The sequence below is a fragment of the Rhipicephalus sanguineus genome, unplaced genomic scaffold (assembly GCF_013339695.2).
Source record: "Rhipicephalus sanguineus isolate Rsan-2018 unplaced genomic scaffold, BIME_Rsan_1.4 Seq484, whole genome shotgun sequence".
NCBI lineage: Eukaryota > Metazoa > Arthropoda > Arachnida > Ixodida > Ixodidae > Rhipicephalus > Rhipicephalus sanguineus.
This window is the reverse complement of record NW_023615352.1, coordinates 307,768-327,046: the sequence shown is the minus strand read 5'-3', so window position 1 is coordinate 327,046 and position 19,279 is coordinate 307,768. Positions and strand designations below refer to the sequence as shown.

The 19,279-nt window shown below is 45.0% G+C and overlaps 1 protein-coding gene across 1 annotated transcript; it reads right to left on the bottom strand.

Moving 5' to 3' along the window:
* Window positions 1-4,082: 4,082 nt before the first annotated feature.
* On the bottom strand, window positions 4,083-17,792 carry LOC125756695 (glycine receptor subunit beta-type 4-like). Its single transcript, XM_049411599.1, has 4 exons — window positions 17,738-17,792; window positions 13,253-13,360; window positions 5,910-6,221; window positions 4,083-4,141 (listed from the first exon to the last, which is right to left on the bottom strand). The coding sequence occupies exons 1-4, from the start codon at window positions 17,790-17,792 to the stop codon at window positions 4,083-4,085; spliced, it is 534 nt and encodes a 177-aa protein (XP_049267556.1).
* Between the last annotated feature and the right edge of the window lie 1,487 nt (window positions 17,793-19,279).

Here is a 19,279-nt window from a genome sequence, read left to right as displayed (position 1 = left end):
CGATACACCGCCTCGTAAGACGGCACTGGCAGACGACCCCGAAGCGCCGCCATTACCGGACGCCAGCATTGTTATCGGAGACACGCTGCGCCCGTGCCTCGCGGTCGTGAGAACGTGCCGACGATGCAGTTCTCAGCTGACGAGGCAACACTCGAACGGCTGCCACTCTCAACGGCAACCGGCGATGGTCAAAAGCACAGAAATATTCACGTTTTCGGCACTGCGCATGGCGAAGAAAACGGAACCACGCAACTACGAGCAGACGAGCTGTCGGTGAGACCGGAAGTGCTAATATTAATGTTTGTTCGGTGTTTTTAACGCGATAATAGAATATAAACATACATATTATCTACTTATTGAACTCAAAATTAACAACGAAAGTAATAATGAGGGTGTTATCGTGATTATAACATCAGCCAATGGTGGAACTGCCGACAGTCGCGTCATATTTTGCGGACTAATACATCATTTGTCGAGAGAAGAGGGAGCGATTTTCAGCTGACTTTGAGAATTTATTGTAAATTCCAGGCCGTGCGCATCGCTGTAATATTTTGGCTCGCGTGTTCTCGGGAGCCTCGACTACCGATCGGCAGCGCTTTTTGAACATGCTCGAAAAGTGTTGCAGGGCCCCCGTAAGGTGCTTCGCACCTAAAAGTTTCTTCTGGCCGATTTTATCGAATGCCTTTGAGTAACCAAGAAAAGCGCAATCACCCATGGAAATACTATATATATGCAGCATTAGGCGTTGCTTGTGGCTGTAGGGGAGTCGCTAAGTTTCACAAGAAAGTGATTTACAAGAGCCGTGTTGTGAATGGAAAAACAACGAGATTGATTGGAGAAATGAGGTGAAGAAACAGAATATGTTCATGCGCTTTGCCGGATGCGCTAGATACGAAGGTGGGACGATAAGGGTTAAGCTCATTCTAATTGCTGATCTTGTGGGGTGGAATTACTTTACCGATATTCCACTCGGCAGGGATGTGATGGGCATCGAGATACCGCTGAAAATGTTCTTAAACAATAATCAATTAAAAGTAAGCGGTGTTCCTTAGAATTTTTGGGATAAATACTGTCGCGGCCAGGCTAGTCGGATATATTTAACAATTGTATGACCTTAGCAACACCACACGGATCGATAATTATTGATTTCATAAGATGGCATGCCCGTGCTGCGATGGTGGTGCATCAGGAAATACGACGAAGGTGTTGCAATATATAACATTAGGAACGGAGGAACACACGTCACCGGATATATTAGCCCCCATTTGGTTATCGAGAATAATGGTATTGTGACTGGATGGGTTACTCACGCGTGATCTTATTTTGCGGATAGTTATTTAATATGATACGTCATGTTTCTTGAACAATGTTACTTCAAGGCCGATTTAGTGCAGGCACGTATGTGCCTCTAGCAGTATTGAAGCAGTGTTAAGACGAAAGCTTTAGACGCCTCAACAAACGCGAAAATTGGTCATCGGTGTCGGCGTCCCGCGTCAGCGGCGTCAACTCGAGTGATGCAAAAAATAATCATCACGTGATAACGTCACAATGACGTCACAAATCACCAAAATTAGTGACGTCATCACGACGTTACTATGATGATATCATCATGACGTCACCTAATGACGTCAGCATATGACATCACCACTTGGTCAAAAGTGGGCCGATCACGGAGGCAGTGCGAAACCAGGTGAGATGCAAAAAGCTTGCAATGCATCCGATGCTGGAGGCAGTGCAAAACCACGTTGGGTGCAAAAAAAAGAAGCTTTTCGAGGGGGGTGGGGAGGATCAATACATTTATTGAGAAGGAAAAGAAGATGGATTTCGCCTTCGAGTCGTCTTAGGCGAATGCACAAGGGAGTCTGTTTTTTTAATTTATTTTTGAAATTCACATTCATGTTAATCTCCCGAATGTGTTTGCATGCATTACAAACAGGCACATCTCATGGCGTCAAATAGAATCAATGAAACGACATCAATGAAGCAGTTTCTCTCTCTGCCATATCAGAATACGCATAACATAACACAAACGATATCACATACATGCCATAAGAGGCACTGTGGCAAGACGGGTTCGTCAAACGTCCAATATTTAGTGCTGGTTAACTGTGTCGAGTACCGGGTAACCATTGACTAGGGCTGGGTTTTGTCGGCAATGCGCTTCCTAGTGTTGACTTACACAAACGGATTGTAAGCTAGTGTTGGCTAATGCACGCTAATTTTGGCTAGTAGTAGCTAATTAGTGGTAAATATTGCCTTTGCGCTGGCTAGCCATAGGTTTTTGTTGGGTAGTGCGTGCTAATTGGCAAACTGATGGCTAGCCCTGTATAAGTTTGGCTGTCAATGGCGTTGGGTAGCGTTGGTAAATATTAGCTATTGTTGGCTAAACTGGCGAGTCTCACTTGACTGTTGGGCGGTGTAATTGTCGGCGACTGCTGGAAGCTAATGAATATTATATATGTACAAATATAGCTGGACAACTAAAGAAATTCGGCAGATCCCACGCGTTGTGGGAATCGGTTTCATGCGAAGCAGTCAGCGAGTATTTCTATGCTGTAATTTATGGCTTCGAGCCCAGCGTTACGAGATGGATCTACGTGTTTCTGGAAGTGTAGTAGCTGTGTGTGCACATCGTGGGCTTACCAGGCACGTCGACAACACTGGTGTTTAAAGGGTAACTTGTGGTGCGACGTAACGTCAGCCCTGATGTTAGAGTACATACGTCCGTATTATCGAAACTTAATGCACATTGTGGTGCAATCATGGGAATGTCATGTGTAACTTTCGTTAATGTATTCCTCCGGTGTCGAGCAATGCTTCAGTATTGCTTGCTGAATCACAGAATACAAATGTAATGTTTATTAGACTGCTATAAAAGCGGAGCCAACACTGGAACGACTGACGTTAACCTGATATGACGCCTGTATCGTAGGAGTACATATGTAGTGTTTATTGCTTTCTTGTAAAATTAGATAGCCAGCACCGCCACCACAATTGACGTTGCCCCGACATTACGCCTGCATTGGCCGTTTTTCCAAACTAGTTTATAGACCTGGTATGGCTCTGGGGTAGAATACCCGGTTGTCACGCAGAATGCTTGAGTTCGATTCCTGCTGGGATCCTAATTTTTATTTCCATTCCTCGGGTCAACGCTGCGATGTTGGTTTTTCTTAACACTCTCGCATTTAAATTACCACTGTCTGTTCTTGCCGTTCATGGGTAGATATAAACTATCTATCACCTGTGGCGCATACCCGTACACCGCGGCCTGTGGTAAACGGGTGTGTGCTACACGTGTCTGGAGGAGAGGGTTTCGCGACGTACGCGACAGGATTTTCACGTTATTCAGGTTATGACTTGACAGTTATATTCGTCAAATCCTCTTACCTTCCCATGCCAATTCTGGTCTACACTAAGTCAAGGAGGCCATCATGAGAGCACCCAGACGTAGGCGACTAAGATAGATAGATAGATAGATAGATAGATAGATAGATAGATAGATAGATAGATAGATAGATAGATAGATCCCTCTAAAAGCCTTTTATTTCTATTGTGAATCGAAAAGGACTTACCAGACAGATCGTTAAAGATTATTATAGCATAGAACAATAAACTCTCTGCCGCCATGTTCAATTTCCGACCGAACGTTTACGTGCTAGTGCAGCCTAGAAACAGATTCCGGTGAAGCGGAAAGGTGTTCCTCTATAGCCTTCGCGAGAAAATCCGTTCCAGACCGATAGAGCTGGCCGCCTTGCATTCCGCCCGCTTAGATGGCAAATCGCGCGGATTTCTAGGGTTTGCTACTTCTACCTGCTTATAGCTGTAATCTTAACGAGGCGTTAGTGCATTTTGCCGTCATTGAAATTCGGCCGTACGGGCAGAGATTTCATTCCACAACTGCGTGCTTTCAGCATCAGAACCTCATAGCCGCTAGGGCGCGATATTGGTTTAACCGCTGCACCCGAGAGTCTAGCTGTCAGCAGCTTTCCCTCGCGGCTATCTTTTCCAATTCTTCGTGTCGCCGTGCTACGACTATGTTAAAATACTGGTCTTACCTTCACAAAATATTTTGGGAGAGACCCTTAGCCATCCTTGACCTCGAAGGTCGAAGTTTCAGGACTCGGCACAAGCTTGGGGCCTTCTGGAGGAAGGACGCTTCATAGAAGTTGCGTCCGTAAAGCAAGAAATTATTATTTTCTTAAAGTGACCTGCTTCGAGTGGTGTAGGAGAGGTCGATTGACTCATGCGAGGACGTGACGTGAAGACGCTCATCACCCTTCAATCCCCTTACCCTTTTCCCACCTTATCCCCAACAGCGACAAAGAGTCGTCCTTTTATTTCAATAAAGGTCACATTCGTTCATTCTTTCTTCTTCACTTCCGGAGATTATTTTCGTGACATTGCGGTATTGCATCAATACCTTCATGAACTGGCTCCGTCAATGTGTCACGAACAGTCGGAGACACGATCTCAGCCGCCAAACATGGTAGCCCAGTAGCATACATTGAATAGCACAAAGGCTGCGGGGAATAGCAGACAAGCCGCGGCATCCATGCGTCCCGGGGGCCGCGCTAGTGAAACCAGGTGTCGCAGCAGGTGTTTGGTGCGTGATGGGTGGTCTTTTGTTTCAGCTTCTAGCGGCATCACCCGATAAACGCGCCAGGCAACAGGGAGGATCTGCAAAACGTTGGAAGTTCTCAGCATCCCAGTTGGAGATCAATAGGGGCGTTTTTTATTATTATTGTTTAGCATTAATGAACGCTACACATACGAAAGCACTGTCATTTCGAATGTACGCGTATGATAACGCAATGTATTAACCTCACTGTTCATCTGTGTCTGTTCATTACAAACATCTGTTTGACACAATCGTTTGAGCTTTTTTATGTTTTAACAGTCCGGGTAAAGAAAAAACCTGTAGTTTCAACATTGTTTACATTAAGAACAGCTTTCACAATAGGTGATATATCAGTTCTACGAGGTAGGCTAAATGCAAGGCTCGGAGAAAGTTTATTGGCGCTAAGTTGGAAGGTCCGAGTTTAAGGAAAACCGGAAATTCTGCGATCTCTGGCGACGCCCCAAGTTGTAAGAACTGGGGGTATCAAGACAAGATTCATGCATAGGCACGCCGCTAGCTTCAGTACTTTATCGTTTACCCCCAGCCACACAAAATGAACGCAGGGTAATCAGGCTGTCAGGAGGCAACACTGCAGGAATATTAACGCCATCGCTTGCCCTACTTTGCCACCTCGTCAGCGTTGTCATGGCCCGCGCATTACGGGGAAGCCAGTTCATACGACACACAAAAGTCATGCGGGGAAAACACAGTATCTAGGTACACGACATAATCGGTCGTCCCCGTAGGTATGCTTTTTTCACGCACTGATGCTCATATGCAAATTTGCATTCAAATGCAACCAGACCTACAGGATCTCCATCACCTCACGCCCTTATGAAGCATGCGCGCCGGGTCCCGAATGTAAACAAGTTACCTCCTCAAAAAAACCCCGCCTTTGTACTATCAGCCCACGTGACGAGTGGCATCTTATGTATTTCACAACTTCGAGATGCTATGCATGGGTGCTGCTGCCATTACCACAACTACCACAAACAGACGTTGCTTGAAAAATGATAGTGGCAAAGGTGGACGTAACTGGCCGCGGAAAGAATAAACGAAATTTGTTGTTAATCGCCTTGCTCCAGTTTTCGGAAGCTTCCTGTCGTTTTTCTGTCGCACTCATCTATGTGTTTAATGCTCATGCTTCAAAACTAAATGTATGCTTTTTCGCGCGTACTTAGTCTAATGCTGCTCTGCTCTGCACATCACAAAACGGAGAATCACTACCATGAGATTTGGACGTCTTATACATGACAACACGCAGCCCTCGCTCCTTTCAACACTGCCTCACCGACCTTGGCTTCGTAGCAGGCGATGGTGGTCTCCACGATGACTGCCAGCACGAGCGCGACGCAGCCGCTCATCCACCAGTCCACCGGCGTCAGGGCCACGGAAGGCGACAACGCACGCCGGGCGGCAGCGCTCTGCTGAGTCAGCGCGAGTAGCAATGTGCCGCACAGGGACAGACGCTCCGTCGTCCCGAGCCAGAAGGCGGGCCACGAACAGACCACCAGGAGAGCAGTGGACGCGTACGTCCCCACCAGTTGGTCTCCCATGCGCCTCGCCAGACGCAGCTGCAGCCGCAGGTGCTCGCTCGACTGGCCTACAAGGGAATGACGCTAAGCTATTTGCCAACGGTTCCTCTAGCTGAAATGAAATTTTAGATATTTAGTTACTACTTCCAGAAATTCTGCAAGCCAAGGCTGAAGTATAGGTTGGTCTCCTGACTTTACCTCGGCCTCACAATGCGAAAACAAAGGTATGCATCTACCTAAGACCACTCGAAGGCGAAAGGCATCTTCTTTTCAGCCAATTGCATTGATGCCGCACCCGAAAGCTTTTCTCCGTCTTCAAAATTGGATAGCGCGAAATCTACCAGGACTTCGAAGGAGCACAGATTCATAGGACAGGCGCATCTGTGTTCTTTCGTAGTCCTGGTCGATTTCGCCCTATCCGGTTTTGAGGATTATGAACCACAGACCCAGCAACGTATTCTATTAAGCTATATTTCTCCATCTGGCGTGATTTTCCACTGCCTCCGGGATCGGAGGCATGCAAGCTTTCTGTGCCTCACGTGGTTTTGCAAAGCCTTCGGGATCGTCCCACATTTGACCAAGCGGAGATCTCGTGTGATGACGTCATCATGTGACAACACGTTACGGGACGGCATGGGTTGACGTAATTACATGATGGTGATTTTTTTGCGTCACTCGTGTTGACGCCGACGGTCACATTTAGCGTTTGATGGAGCACCTTAGGCTTTCGCCCTAATAAATTCATGGAAAAAGAGAAATCATTTTACATTTTCTTGAGAAAACAAATCTGACATTTTCTGTTCAGGAAGAGCATAGAACGCGCATGGCATGAATATTTTTACCTCGTAGATTGTGCATTTCATGCAACTCGTGTGTGTTTCTCGTGCAACTAATGCCCGCCTCTTCAAGTAAATTAGCTGAAGGACGATAGCGTTGCAATCAATCGCAGGGACTTCTTTAATATTACATCCACTCCAAAAAACACATCTTGTACAAAGAAGCCCCGTTAGGAATGATTGGGACGGCCAAAGTAAGCTGCCCCCTTTCTTGCCTTGGATACTATGTCTGGTGGGAATGGCAAGCACCGACCAATCGTTGAAACAAACACACAAATAGACGTTTCGGCCCCGCTACGGGGGCCTTGTTCACCAGTACTATACTATGTCTGTTCAGCATGACAAGTCGAAGGCTGATCGTAGCAGCACCTGTCGCCGACACACGTGCCACTTAAGAATACGTATTCATGAAGCCTTTCTTTTTTTCAACTGGGCAACTACGGTCTCAGCTATGTCTGCCTGCCTCCCTTTCGCGTTATAATGGCAAACGGTATTACCCACCGCTCCTAAATTGTGTTATTTATCGGCGTAACCTAATTCTCTCTCACCGTAAACTCCATTTACAGTCCCGTCGCACTCATCCTTTTTTTTTACTTACAGATAAGAGATTTTTCTTCAGCCAGAAAGATCTTCGCGCAATCAGAACGCTGCTGAAAATAGCTCGGTTAGGTGTCATTTTAAGTACTGCACACATAATCTCCTTTGGGAGGTCTCTAAGTGATGCGTAATCGTAGAGTTTTATGGCAGGAACCTCTATGGTTGCAGCTTTCCTGGATTGTTGAAGTAGGTTGCCATAGGCGTGGTGTCTTTCGCCTTATTTTACAGCGAAAGCTGTTATGAGATCATTTCACCGGCCGTTTTTGGCGCCGTAGTTGTCCGCCGCCGCCGCCGCCGCCGGTGTCCGTAACCACTATCGCTCGAAGTAAGAAAAAAACGAACAAAAAAAATCCAGGATGGAACGAGGTTCGAACCTGGGCCCTCTGCGTGGGAGCCCAGTATTCAACCTCTGAGCCATGCCGGTGCTTGAAACTGCTTTGCAAAAAGGTCCTATACAGGCTTCATGTCGGGAAGGAACCACAATAACACATGCAATATAGCATGGCAGAAGAGTAAAATAAGCACCAAGCGTCGCACAACGCGAATTCTGTAACCAGGCGTCACACAATGCGAATTGCGCAACGAGTAGGTTCTTGAATGCTTCCAACCCATTACAAAGGGTTCCGCCATAATTCTTCGTCGTTATCAGGCACAGCATCAACAAAGTGCGCATAATGCCTTACATGCGTTTAGCAGGTACCACGGCTCTCCGTAGAATGACGAAAAATGGCATAGTGCCTGCTTCCCTACTTCTCAAAAATTATAATGATTTATAGCATGGTGGCAGGGCTGGGCAAAGATACTTTGAAATTGTATCGCGATACGATACAAGATACTCCGGCAAGAAGTATTTGAGATACAGATACAAGATACCACAACACCGATTGTATCCGATACGATACATTCCAATTGTATCTTAAGATACTTCGATACATTCGGAAATTTGTTATTAAATATCTGTATATACGGTAATGGAGCACGAAACGCTGATGCAGAAATATGTTCGCTTGAAAGTTTATTAACTGAGACCAATTTTGCTTCATTTAAATGAAATGTCTGTTAGTATCTCAAAAGTTTTTTTTTATTTCTTGCTCAAGGTATATTACTTTCGTTCCGAAACACTTTATGGGGTTGCTTTAGCTGCTTATTATGACACCTCTTTATACACTGCGCTGATAACGGTTTTTGCTTACCGCCTTTGTAATTGCGTGGAGTCGATGCTCGCTTGCCGACCAGCTAGCGGGCTGCCATCTAATTACAAGAACTTCAATGAGAAGCCTCCGCACAATGGTGCAAATACCGTGTTTAGTTCTACCTTGCCCGTAAACGTATCACAGTTTTCGCAATACCCGATCACCGGACAGGTGTACGTCAGCGAGAACGGGAAGCGACATTCTTTGCGACGCATCGGTTTACGTAGAGGCCATAAAACTGCAATTACTTTGATATTCTAGTTATCGGCTGGCGTAAGACGTTCGTTAGTGATGCAGCAGTAATGCGCGATCTTTAAAAAATTTTCTGTTATGAAAGAACATCTGAAGCCTAGAAAACGTGTCAGACGTGTTCTAATTTGCATAAAAATGCCACAGGACACCGTCGCTATTCACACTATATTGCCAGTGAAGCTCCGATCACCTGGTGATTAGTAACATTAAAAAATTTAGGAAGACTAAGAAATAAAAACAAATATAGCTAAGTAAAATAGAAAAGCGATTCTGTATCAACGCAGCGAATAAGTGTAGGAACACGATACAGGCGGCACCCCCCAAAGCTAATAATAATTGTTGCGTTTAACGTCCCACAGAATCACGCTATTAGATAGACGCTGTAGTGGAGGGCTCCAAAATTTCCACCACGTGGTGTTATAAAAAAATTACAGCATATCCACGGGTGAATTATGAAGAGCTTGGGCGAAGCTCCTGAAGCAATCGTGGTTACACCGTGAAATATTCAGTGGTTTCGCCCAGCAGTCATCAAAGCGATACGCCGCTTTGATTATTTTCCTTTTTCCTTTTTGTCTTCTTCTTTTATGTTTTTCTATGTTTTTTTACTTTTTATTTTATTTTTATTTTTATTTTATGTTTTTTACTTCTTATATTTTTTTTCTATCTCTATGGGACAGCGCCATCTAGTATACGTAACCCAACTGCAGTTTGCATGCACCTCTATGGGACAGCGCTATCTATTGAATGATACGGGAGACGTGATGGCTGGGACACGCCGGATGGAGCGACGACCGACCAGGTGATGCTATAAGGAGCTTGCTCCTAAAACTTAAATATAAGCACACGGGCATCGAACTGCGGCCGCCGCGACCTACGGGTTCATGGTGCAGTCACGCAACATAACCCTAGACTACCGCAGCGGGTAACACCTAATAGCTATGAGAATTAGGCATTTAAGTAAGACCACAGAAAATTCAGTTCCTATGTCAAATAGCGTAAACGCGACCTCGCTGTCAAATAGCGAACCGACTCGCTGAGACGCTATTAGAAAAAACGGAGCATTTTGTATAACAATGTTTCTCCAATCCCTTTTTCTCCAATCCCTTTGCTAACATCTTTGAGATGGCTCCTAATTGTTAGGATGGCTCCAAATGTTAGCCTACACCACACTTGTCCGTTCAAAGATAGAATATGCATCCATCATCTGGAACCCACATCAATCATATCTGATCGATCAACTAGAATCGATACAAAATAAAGCGGCAAGATTTATCACCAAGAAATACTCGCGCAACGATAGCATTACAGTTATCAAACACTCACTTTCCATACCCTCTCTTCAAAAACGCAGACTACTAGCACTGTTGTCACATTTTCACACATTTTATCATAGTCAATCCGGTTCCGCGAAGCTCACATTAAAACACCTCATAATATTTCCCAGCGTTTTGATCTCGCTTTCAAAGTACAGCATTTCTTTGCACGCACTAATGCGTATCAATGTTCACCATTACTTCTAGCCATACATCACTGGAACGCACTACCGAGGGACATAGCTTCGATCATTGATCATGACGCTTTTGTAAATAACTTGAAGATTTTCTTGAACGTATGACTAGCCTATACATATGGGTATGCGCATGTATGTATATATACAAGTTCTTTCTTTTCCTTTTCATTGTACAAATCGATTTTTTCAGCTTAACTTTCATTGTACTTTTATTTTTCAGTGTATAATTGCACTGTTCTTTTTATCTCTCGCTCTCTTTTGCATCCTTGATTTTGTAACTTTGTCTTAAGAATTTGATTTATGTTACCAATCTTCTTGCACCCGGCCTTGTTAAGAGTAGTATGTTTTATATTGTTTACTATATTCAGGGATATTACCAATGGTCTTATTTGCAAGTTTGTTCATATAACTGTATCAAAACCCCCTATGTAATGCCCGAATGGGCCTTTAGGGTATGTGAATAAAAAAAAATAGTTTACGTTATTATCATGAAAACTCAAATTTGCCATTTTACTAAGCAGTAAGCAAAATTTTTGTTATTGTATGTACTCCAAGCACGCACATTATTATATATTTGTTCTCATCGTCGCCTTGACATAACAGTAAACTTAAGTAGAATATAGGTCTGTAAACAGTAGCAGAAATGATGCAGACAGCTAAAAGTCAGAATAAGGCAGTGAGCTTGCCTTGCCAGCCCGTTAAATACATATTGCCGTAAGCAGACCCGAAAAAAGCAATACAGAGACATAGGTGATGTTTGGAATGGAAAAGGACAGCTTAGAAAGAACTTGTGCTAACAATCCAATTATGATTTTGAAAACTCATTGAATAAAAGAAAAAGAGGCGTACGCCAGGATAGCTTCTGCTAAGTGAATGCTTGTTCTGTTAAATCCAGCATCGGTATCGGTGGTACTATAGCTGTTCGAATCTTGTTCGCTTATAAATCAATCTCACTGCATGTAAGTCGAATTTTCATCGACGACGTCCTTCGAATCGCCGATGTGTCAAAGCCACGAGACGCAAAGCAACCCCTTGTCTTGCATTCTTCAGACTTCGTAACGAAGCACAAAGCAAGAGAAACTTTGATAACGACACTACAACGGCATCAGAATTTGTGCAAAACACACCGCACGCATTGTAGTACGTGGCACAGGACAGTGGCTAAGAGCGAAGTGCCATAGCATTGACACAACTAAAAAGAAAAAAAAGAAACCATGAAAACAAAATGCCTCTGGGCGTAGACGTTCGCGCGTTTGTCGGTCGAGACGAAGCGAGCGCCACCACGTGACTCTGCTTCCTCCATAGGGACGCTCAGAGCTCACCGCCTGCCCTCGCTGGAAAACTCTGGCGGAAAGATAAAATAATCTCACTGCCTTTAGTTTTAATTTGGTGGCTTAGTGGGAGCAGTACCGGCTTCAGAAGCGGAGTTCAACCAACGTTTATTGTTTCGCACCGTTGCGTTGCGATCGCAGTATCTTGTATCTTAAGATACACGATACATTCTTCAATGTATCGGAAATACAGATACTGATACACGTCTTGCGAGACGTATCGCGATACTGATACAAGATACCCTAAAAGTATCTAAGATAGTATCGAAGATACATGTATCTTCGATACTGCCCAGCACTGCATGGTGGGTTCCTCGCAAGTGCACTTGTATTAGTTGCCGAGGAAGCCCATAAGCGCATGATTCATTTCCTCGGGGTCTCAGTAAAGTTCTTTGCCCCCCCCCCCCCCCACCTCTCTCCCACGTCAACGTATGTTATACAGCATGGCGGGAGAGGGACATAGCGACCGGGCGTCACCTAATGCAAATTACATAACTGGTGGGCCGTTTAAAGCTTCCAACCCATTACAAAGGGTTGAGCCATAATTCTTCATCGTCATCAGTCGTCGCGTCAACAAAGTGCACATAAGGCTTACAGACGTAAAGCTGGTGCCTCGCTTCTCCGCAGAATGACGGATAATGGCTTAGTAGGTGCTTCCGAACTTCACAAAAATTGTGATTTATGGCGTAGTGGGTACCTTGCTAGTGTACTTGTATTGGTAGCCCCAAGAGCGCTCTAGAAACGCCGTTCTTCCAGCTTACGATGTGACTGTGCTGCGGTTTCAGCGCAGTTACTCCCAGCTACTACAGTGTAGTGGGAAGAATGTCTATGTTTTTTCGCCTGACCAGGTATTCATTTTCAAAATATTCGCGCTATTTGCTGAGATATCTTGTATATATGACAAAAATGAGAGGGCCAAACAGCAATTTCCGCGGGGAACCTGGTGCTATCGGCAGCGACTCGAATAATTAACACTAACTAGGAGAGACTAGAAAGCATATGTACTTAAATATTTAAAAATACTAAAGTCTAAGATAAGGCGTAAGAATTTTAACAACTGTTGTTCGTTCTTTGAACTAAGCTTTGTCTTCATTCTAGAATAGCGCTAAAACAGCGGCGCACAGGCAACACAGACGATACAGATGCTCCCTATGATACAGCCGGTGTCTCTGTGTTTTCGCGCTATTCTACAATGCAATCATACCAGTTATCTTGGCTTTCATTACTACTGTTAACTTTGTCCTTCGATACCTAATATTTTATCCACGCTAGCGCGACATTAAGCTCCTCATGCGATGGTTTTAACGGCCTTTTCTTCCGCCAGCTTTCATTAAACGTGTACCACCATAACAAAGACTTTGGTCAGTGTTAGCAAATTACCTTGGCCTTGCACGGTGACTTCAAATCGGACAAGGTCCACGTTGGGATTGACTTTGACCGGATTCTGCTCGGACCACAGAAACTTGGTGACGTTCTCAGGAAGGGTTGCTGAAAAGCGAATCAGCAACAGAGAAAAAACAAAGAGGACGGGACGGAAACCATAAAAGCTCTTGGTTTGCTGCCCTACTCCTTTGGAAGGAAAAAGATCTCGGAGATAACCGAAAAACAGATGACTGAGCAAACGACTGGTGCATGAACATCGACAGCGTTACGCGGCACAATTTGTTCGCGCTGGCCACACAGATTTCTATGTAAGCTACTTGAGGGAACTACGGAGTCGCTCGTGTCTGTGATATAGTCACGTGCGCTCCTTTTCGTATTTCTATGTAACCGGTCCGTTACACGCATAACCACTGCCTTTCGCATACCGCGCCCCAATATCTGGGAACCTTCCAGATTATTTTGATATTGTCTGATAGGCTTGAGCGCGCAAACGCGAACGGTTGAGTTCGTTTTGAAACTTGCGCGGCCACCAGCGGTAAGGCTCGAATATTCGATGCCGCATGTATAAATACCGACGTGCCTGACCACACATCAGATTACTCGACGGCCAACGACTGTTCACGCTGGTGTCACTCTACAGTGTGAATGGCTTGCTCGTTATCTTTCCATTTTCCTAGCAAAAGTTCATTCATATAAAAAGTTTAGTCTTGAACACGCCGACTGCTGCCTTCGTCAACGTTACGAACACGTGACAATGTGTAGAAGTAATGGTCATTGAGCAGGTAAGGCAAAGTTCGGCATGGAACTTTCCTAAGCTTCAGTCCGTCTTGCGGTTTTGCCGCTTTAAGAACTGATAACTACTAACAATACATTTCTTTAAGCTGTGAGAATTCACAACTGCTATGCATGTGCGAGGAAACTAATGGCCACCCGTCCTGTCGTTGTGTGTTTCTTTGCTCCGTGTATGTGCTTTTTCGCTGCTAAAAATGTCATTAAGCAAGTACCAACTAGGCCAACAAACAGTCTTGTTAAAACTAATAACGTTCCTGTGTCCAGAAAACAATAAATCCTCGCAATTTTGGAGAGATCAAGCACAGTAAAAACGTAGCCACAAAGTTTGCAAGGTGAACGAAGATTATAGAAATTCAAAGGGTACACATGAGTGTCGAGGAAACTTAACGATCATATCACAACTGCTTTTCTCGTGAATTTTTAAGGCATATAAATACACAGCCCGTTTTTTCTCAAGAAACAAGAAACATTCTTCCATTCTCCATGAAATATCAAATAAAGTGAGAAATGAACGAGACGTTTCATTCAAAAATTGTTGCCTGGGGCCTCATTTTGCAGACCACCTATTGCGGAACGCATCTTTACATGCACTTGGAAGTGAACAGAGCATTTAAAAGTGATCCGCATGCAGGACGCTCTGCAGTCATTGACATTGTAAATCGGATATCCGACAAACTGTATGTGTTATTTCTTGGAATTAGGTGCGGGTTGGGACTGGGAATTATTGACTGCTCGGACTTTTTCATCACGCGAGAAACGATTGCGAAAGTGACTACAGGCTATGCTTCTATTCCAGCAGCTACGATTTTGAGCACACTCGTGCAGTACGCATTCTAATTGTCGCCACAGGACTGGTTCCTCGAGTTCTTTTAATAAATGCCACGCAAGATGCGTGGCGAGTATCATTTCTGAAACGGTGCAAGAAACTTCGTCATGCCGCACGAAATAATTGCTAAAATCAAGAATTGATGCTTTAGTGTCAGCAATTATGATTATGAGGGGTTCTTGCTGTACTTATTTACGTATCACCACTATGCTCTCGGATTTAGTCATCTGAACACGAACGTCGCAGTTGTTTTCACACACGGGTGGCTACGTTTGGCTACGTTTACTGCCCTTGGCTCAAGCTGACTACTTTATCGCTACATTTTTCCAATTTCTTGGCTATTTTCTGTATTTTCGACCTAGTAACCCTGATTCAGGTCATGTACAACCATTTCTTTCCTGCATCTACTCACACTCAGCCATTCCACACCAGCAACACCTTTATTCCTTACAAGTATCCAAAGACGTCACTTGGCGTATTCAGATAACTATTGTTGGTCAGTTCGTCAAAAATTAATAATTCGCGTTGATCGACGCTGCACCAGTTATATGGGCGATGTGATTTTGTTTTGAAGGTAAACATTAGACAGAAGTCTGTCTGGTTGGGTAAGTAAACAGAGAAAACTATTATTTAATCTTCAACCAAAGTTACGAAAACACGTAAGAACCCGATGTGTCGTAACCGGCTTGGTTCCTTCCTCAGGGGGGACTGCGGCGACTTTTCAGAGGCGTCTTGAAGGCACTCTCGCGGCGGTCAATGACGCCACGCATTGCCGCGGAGCGTATAGCCCATGCGCATACACCGGGGAGAGGGTTCCGAGGGAACGGTTGATGTTTTGAGTGGTTCGCTGAATGTGCCACGACTCCAGTAGTAACTTCCTCCTCCACTTGGTCCCATTTTCAAGGATGGCCGTTCCGTTGGAGTCTATTTTGTGGTAAAACGTCTCGGCGTCTTCGGCGACGGCGCTGCGCTCTTTGTTGAATTTCCGGGCGTCGTTGACGTGTTGTCTAATTCGTTCGGGAAGGTTTTTGGTCTCGCCGATGTAAGATGAGGAACACTCGGCGCACGGTATTTTGTATACGACGCCGGGCGCCCTGTCCTTTGTTGGCCGGTCTTTCGGGCGGGGAAGGAAGCTTCCCAGCGTGCATGAAGGCACGTGCGCGATGTGCACACCTTCTTTTCTGAAAATCCGGACCAACGCCTCGCTGGCTCCCTGGACGTATGGGACGGACATGCGTCCAAAACGGACAGCTCTCGAAAACGCGTGTCGGTCCCATACGTCCACGTATGGGACGGACACGCGTCCAAAACGGACAGCTCTCGAGAACGCGTGTCGGTCCCATACGTCCAGGGAGCCAGCGAGGCGTTGGTCCGGATTTTCAGAAAAGAAGGTGTGCACATCGCGCACGTGCCTTCATGCACGCTGGGCCGCTTCCTTCCCCGCCCGAAAGACCGGCCAACAAAGGACAGGGCGCCCGGCGTCGTATACAAAATACCGTGGGCCGAGTGTTCCTCACCGTACATCGGCGAGACCAAAAGCCTTCCCGAACGAATTAGACAACACTTCAACGACGCCCGGAAATTCAACAAACAGCGCAGCGCCGTCGCCGAACACGCGGAGACGTTTGACCACAAAATAGACTTCAACGGAACGGCCATCCTTGAAAGTGAAACCAAGTGGAGGAGGAGGTTACTACTGGAGTCGTGGCACATTCAGCGAACCGCTCAAAACATCAACCGTTCCCTCCGAACCCTCCCCCCTGTGTATGCGCATGGGCTACGCTCCGCCGTAATGCGTGGGGTCATTGACTGCCGCGAGAGTGCCGTCAAGACGCCGCTGCAAACTCGCCGCTGTCCCCCCTGAGGAAGGAAATGTATCTGAGGAAGGAACCAAGCCGGTTCCGACACATCGGGTACTTACGTGTTTTAGTAACTTTGGTTGGAGGTTAAATAATAGTTTTCTCACGTGATTTTGTGTATCTTCTTTCTGTCTACTCCTTCAGAGCGCTCGCGTGTTTCGTTTTCTTTTTTTCTTCTTTGCCAGCGTGCTTTTCAACAGCAGTTTACCAGTGATTATTATTATTATTATTATTATTATTACTATTATTATTATTATTATATTATTATTATTATTATTATTATTATTATTATTAGACCGAGGAGCTCGACGATGCGGCAGTGGTAGTGCTGATGGTGGTTAAAGTCTCCACTGGATACATCGACTCACCTAAAGTACCTACAAACACTCAGTGACTGCAGTCAATGAAGTGAGACATATTACAACGTCCGCCTTGCTAATAATTCGTAAAGGAAACTACAGAAGGAGATTAACCCTTTCAGTCACGGTGTGTACAATTGTACATATCAACTTCGAAGTCGCATCACGCACCGCGTGTTTCTTCAAATGACCTGAAACTTAGTGTGCACATTCGTGCAGGCTTCCTGAGTGGACAACTAGCGCTTATTTGACTTCATTATGCTGTACCTTGCTGCAGATGATCACTTTGCTAGAGACACTACCATGTTCGACGATCGTTCGACGTGGACGTTCTAGGACCAACGTCAAGAGTATTTTTTTTCTTCGCTCGAAAAGCATACAACCAAACAGAAACTGCGCATTCATTTTCGGCCTAATAGTTGATTCCTTTTATGCAAGGATTGAAGCTGACTGACTGCAGAATAATTAGATATTTATTTACACGCTAATTAGCATTAATTACTGTCACTCACACAAAACAATACATTCCTTCATTTTATTTCTTGGAATGTAATTCTGAGTGCCTTGAAATCATTCCATGCAAATTTGATGCATTTGCAGACAGTGCATCATAATTCGTGACTGAAAGGGTTAATATCGTGCTTACTTGTGATGCTGATGTTGCATTCATGGATCTCCCTCGGATAATTGGAAAAGTCCATGGGGCAGTCGATTATTGTAGTTTGCCTGCAACAAGACACTGCTAATAATTAGATGATTGTCCATAAGTATGGAGCCTTGAAGAAGACTGCAACTGCAAATGCTCAAGGCTCGTAGCCTTGAAGAAGGCTGGAACTGCAAATGCTCAAGACTAGTAGCCTTGAAGAAGACTGCAACTGTGAATGCTCAAGACTGGCAGCCTTCAAAAATACTGCAACTGCAAATGCTCAAGACTTGTATCCTTGAAGAAGACTGCAACTATCAATGCTCAAGACTCGTAGCTTTGAAGAAGACTGCAACTGCAAGTGCTCAAGACTCGTAGCCTTGAAGAAGACTGCAACTGTAAATGCTCAAGACTGGTAGCCTTGAAGAAGACTGCAACTGCAAATGCTCAAGACTTGTAGCCTTGAAGAAGACTGCAACTGTGAATGCTCAAGACTGGCAGCCTTGAAGAAGACTGCAACTGCAAATGCTCAAGACTTGTAGCCTTGAAGAAGACTGCAACTGTAAATGCTCAAGACTGGTAGCCTTGAAGAAGACTGCAACTGCAAATGCTCAAGACTTGTAGCCTTGAAGAAGACTGCAACTGTGAATGCTCAAGACTCGTGCCCTTGAAGAAGACTGCAACTGCAAGTGCTCAAGACTGGTAGCCTTGAAGAGAACTGCAACTGCAAATGCTCAAGAAGACGGCACTGCAAGGGTGTCAGAAATCTGAAATATCGTACCACCATCAGGCATATTCAAACACTGCTCGTGTCCGAGATGCATATGCTGTCCTCTTGTGCGTGCTCGGATATTGAGCATGTTCAGCATTGAGGGAAGTGAAACCTTGTTTCCAGCTGCCCTCTGAGCAGCCGTAGAATCGTTCGAGAAAAGCCTCGCATTGAAACGTGCCCATATAAGCACCTTCAGAGATAACCAACATGCACGTTTCTTTTTTTTAATAGAGCAGCCACACGACAGTCACAGTGAACTGGTAGTAACGTGTGCTGCATATCTTCCAATGGCTACAGTTACCGGTGTCGTATAACGAAGTGCCACAAATTCGCACACTTATCCCGCTCAACACTACAAGCTGAGTAGAAACGAAATCTTGCTGGAGCCAATGCCTTCTTACACGGCACGGAACGCGCAGTTTGACTACCTTTCGGCTTCCATTGCACCGATTACAGAAACACCAGGACATGGTATGGCAGCCTCGATAAATTGCACTTCTACATCTTCGGTTGGTATTGCTCGCTAACACTCTGTTATAACGTCTTGGAATGAACAAAACCGGAATCCGAAGGCACTTTGTAAGAATTTTTGGAAAACACTGAGGGGGCTGTGCAAAAGTGAGATTTAAGAACGTTAAACAATTTCTGAGCACAAAGATCTTTGTTGCACTTCTGGTTTTGAGCGTTCTTTTTATTTTAACGTCGCTGTACATGTAGATGCGATCGCTGATTACGTAGTGCTACGCAAATGGTCAACTTTTTTTTGTGAGATT

Bases quoted from the DNA above. Each gene is read 5' to 3' on its own strand.
- LOC125756695 (XM_049411599.1), bottom strand. From the start codon at position 17,792: ATGGACTTTTCCAATTATCCGAGGGAGATCCATGAATGCAACATCAGC. The intron at 13,361-17,737 runs GTAAGCACGATA...TTCGCTTTTCAG, and splicing joins ATGCAACATCAGCATCACAA to CAACCCTTCCTGAGAACGTC. The intron at 4,142-5,909 runs GTGAGGCAGTGT...TCCTTCCTCCAG, and splicing joins CTGCTACGAAGCCAAGGTCG to AAGGCCCCAAGCTTGTGCCG.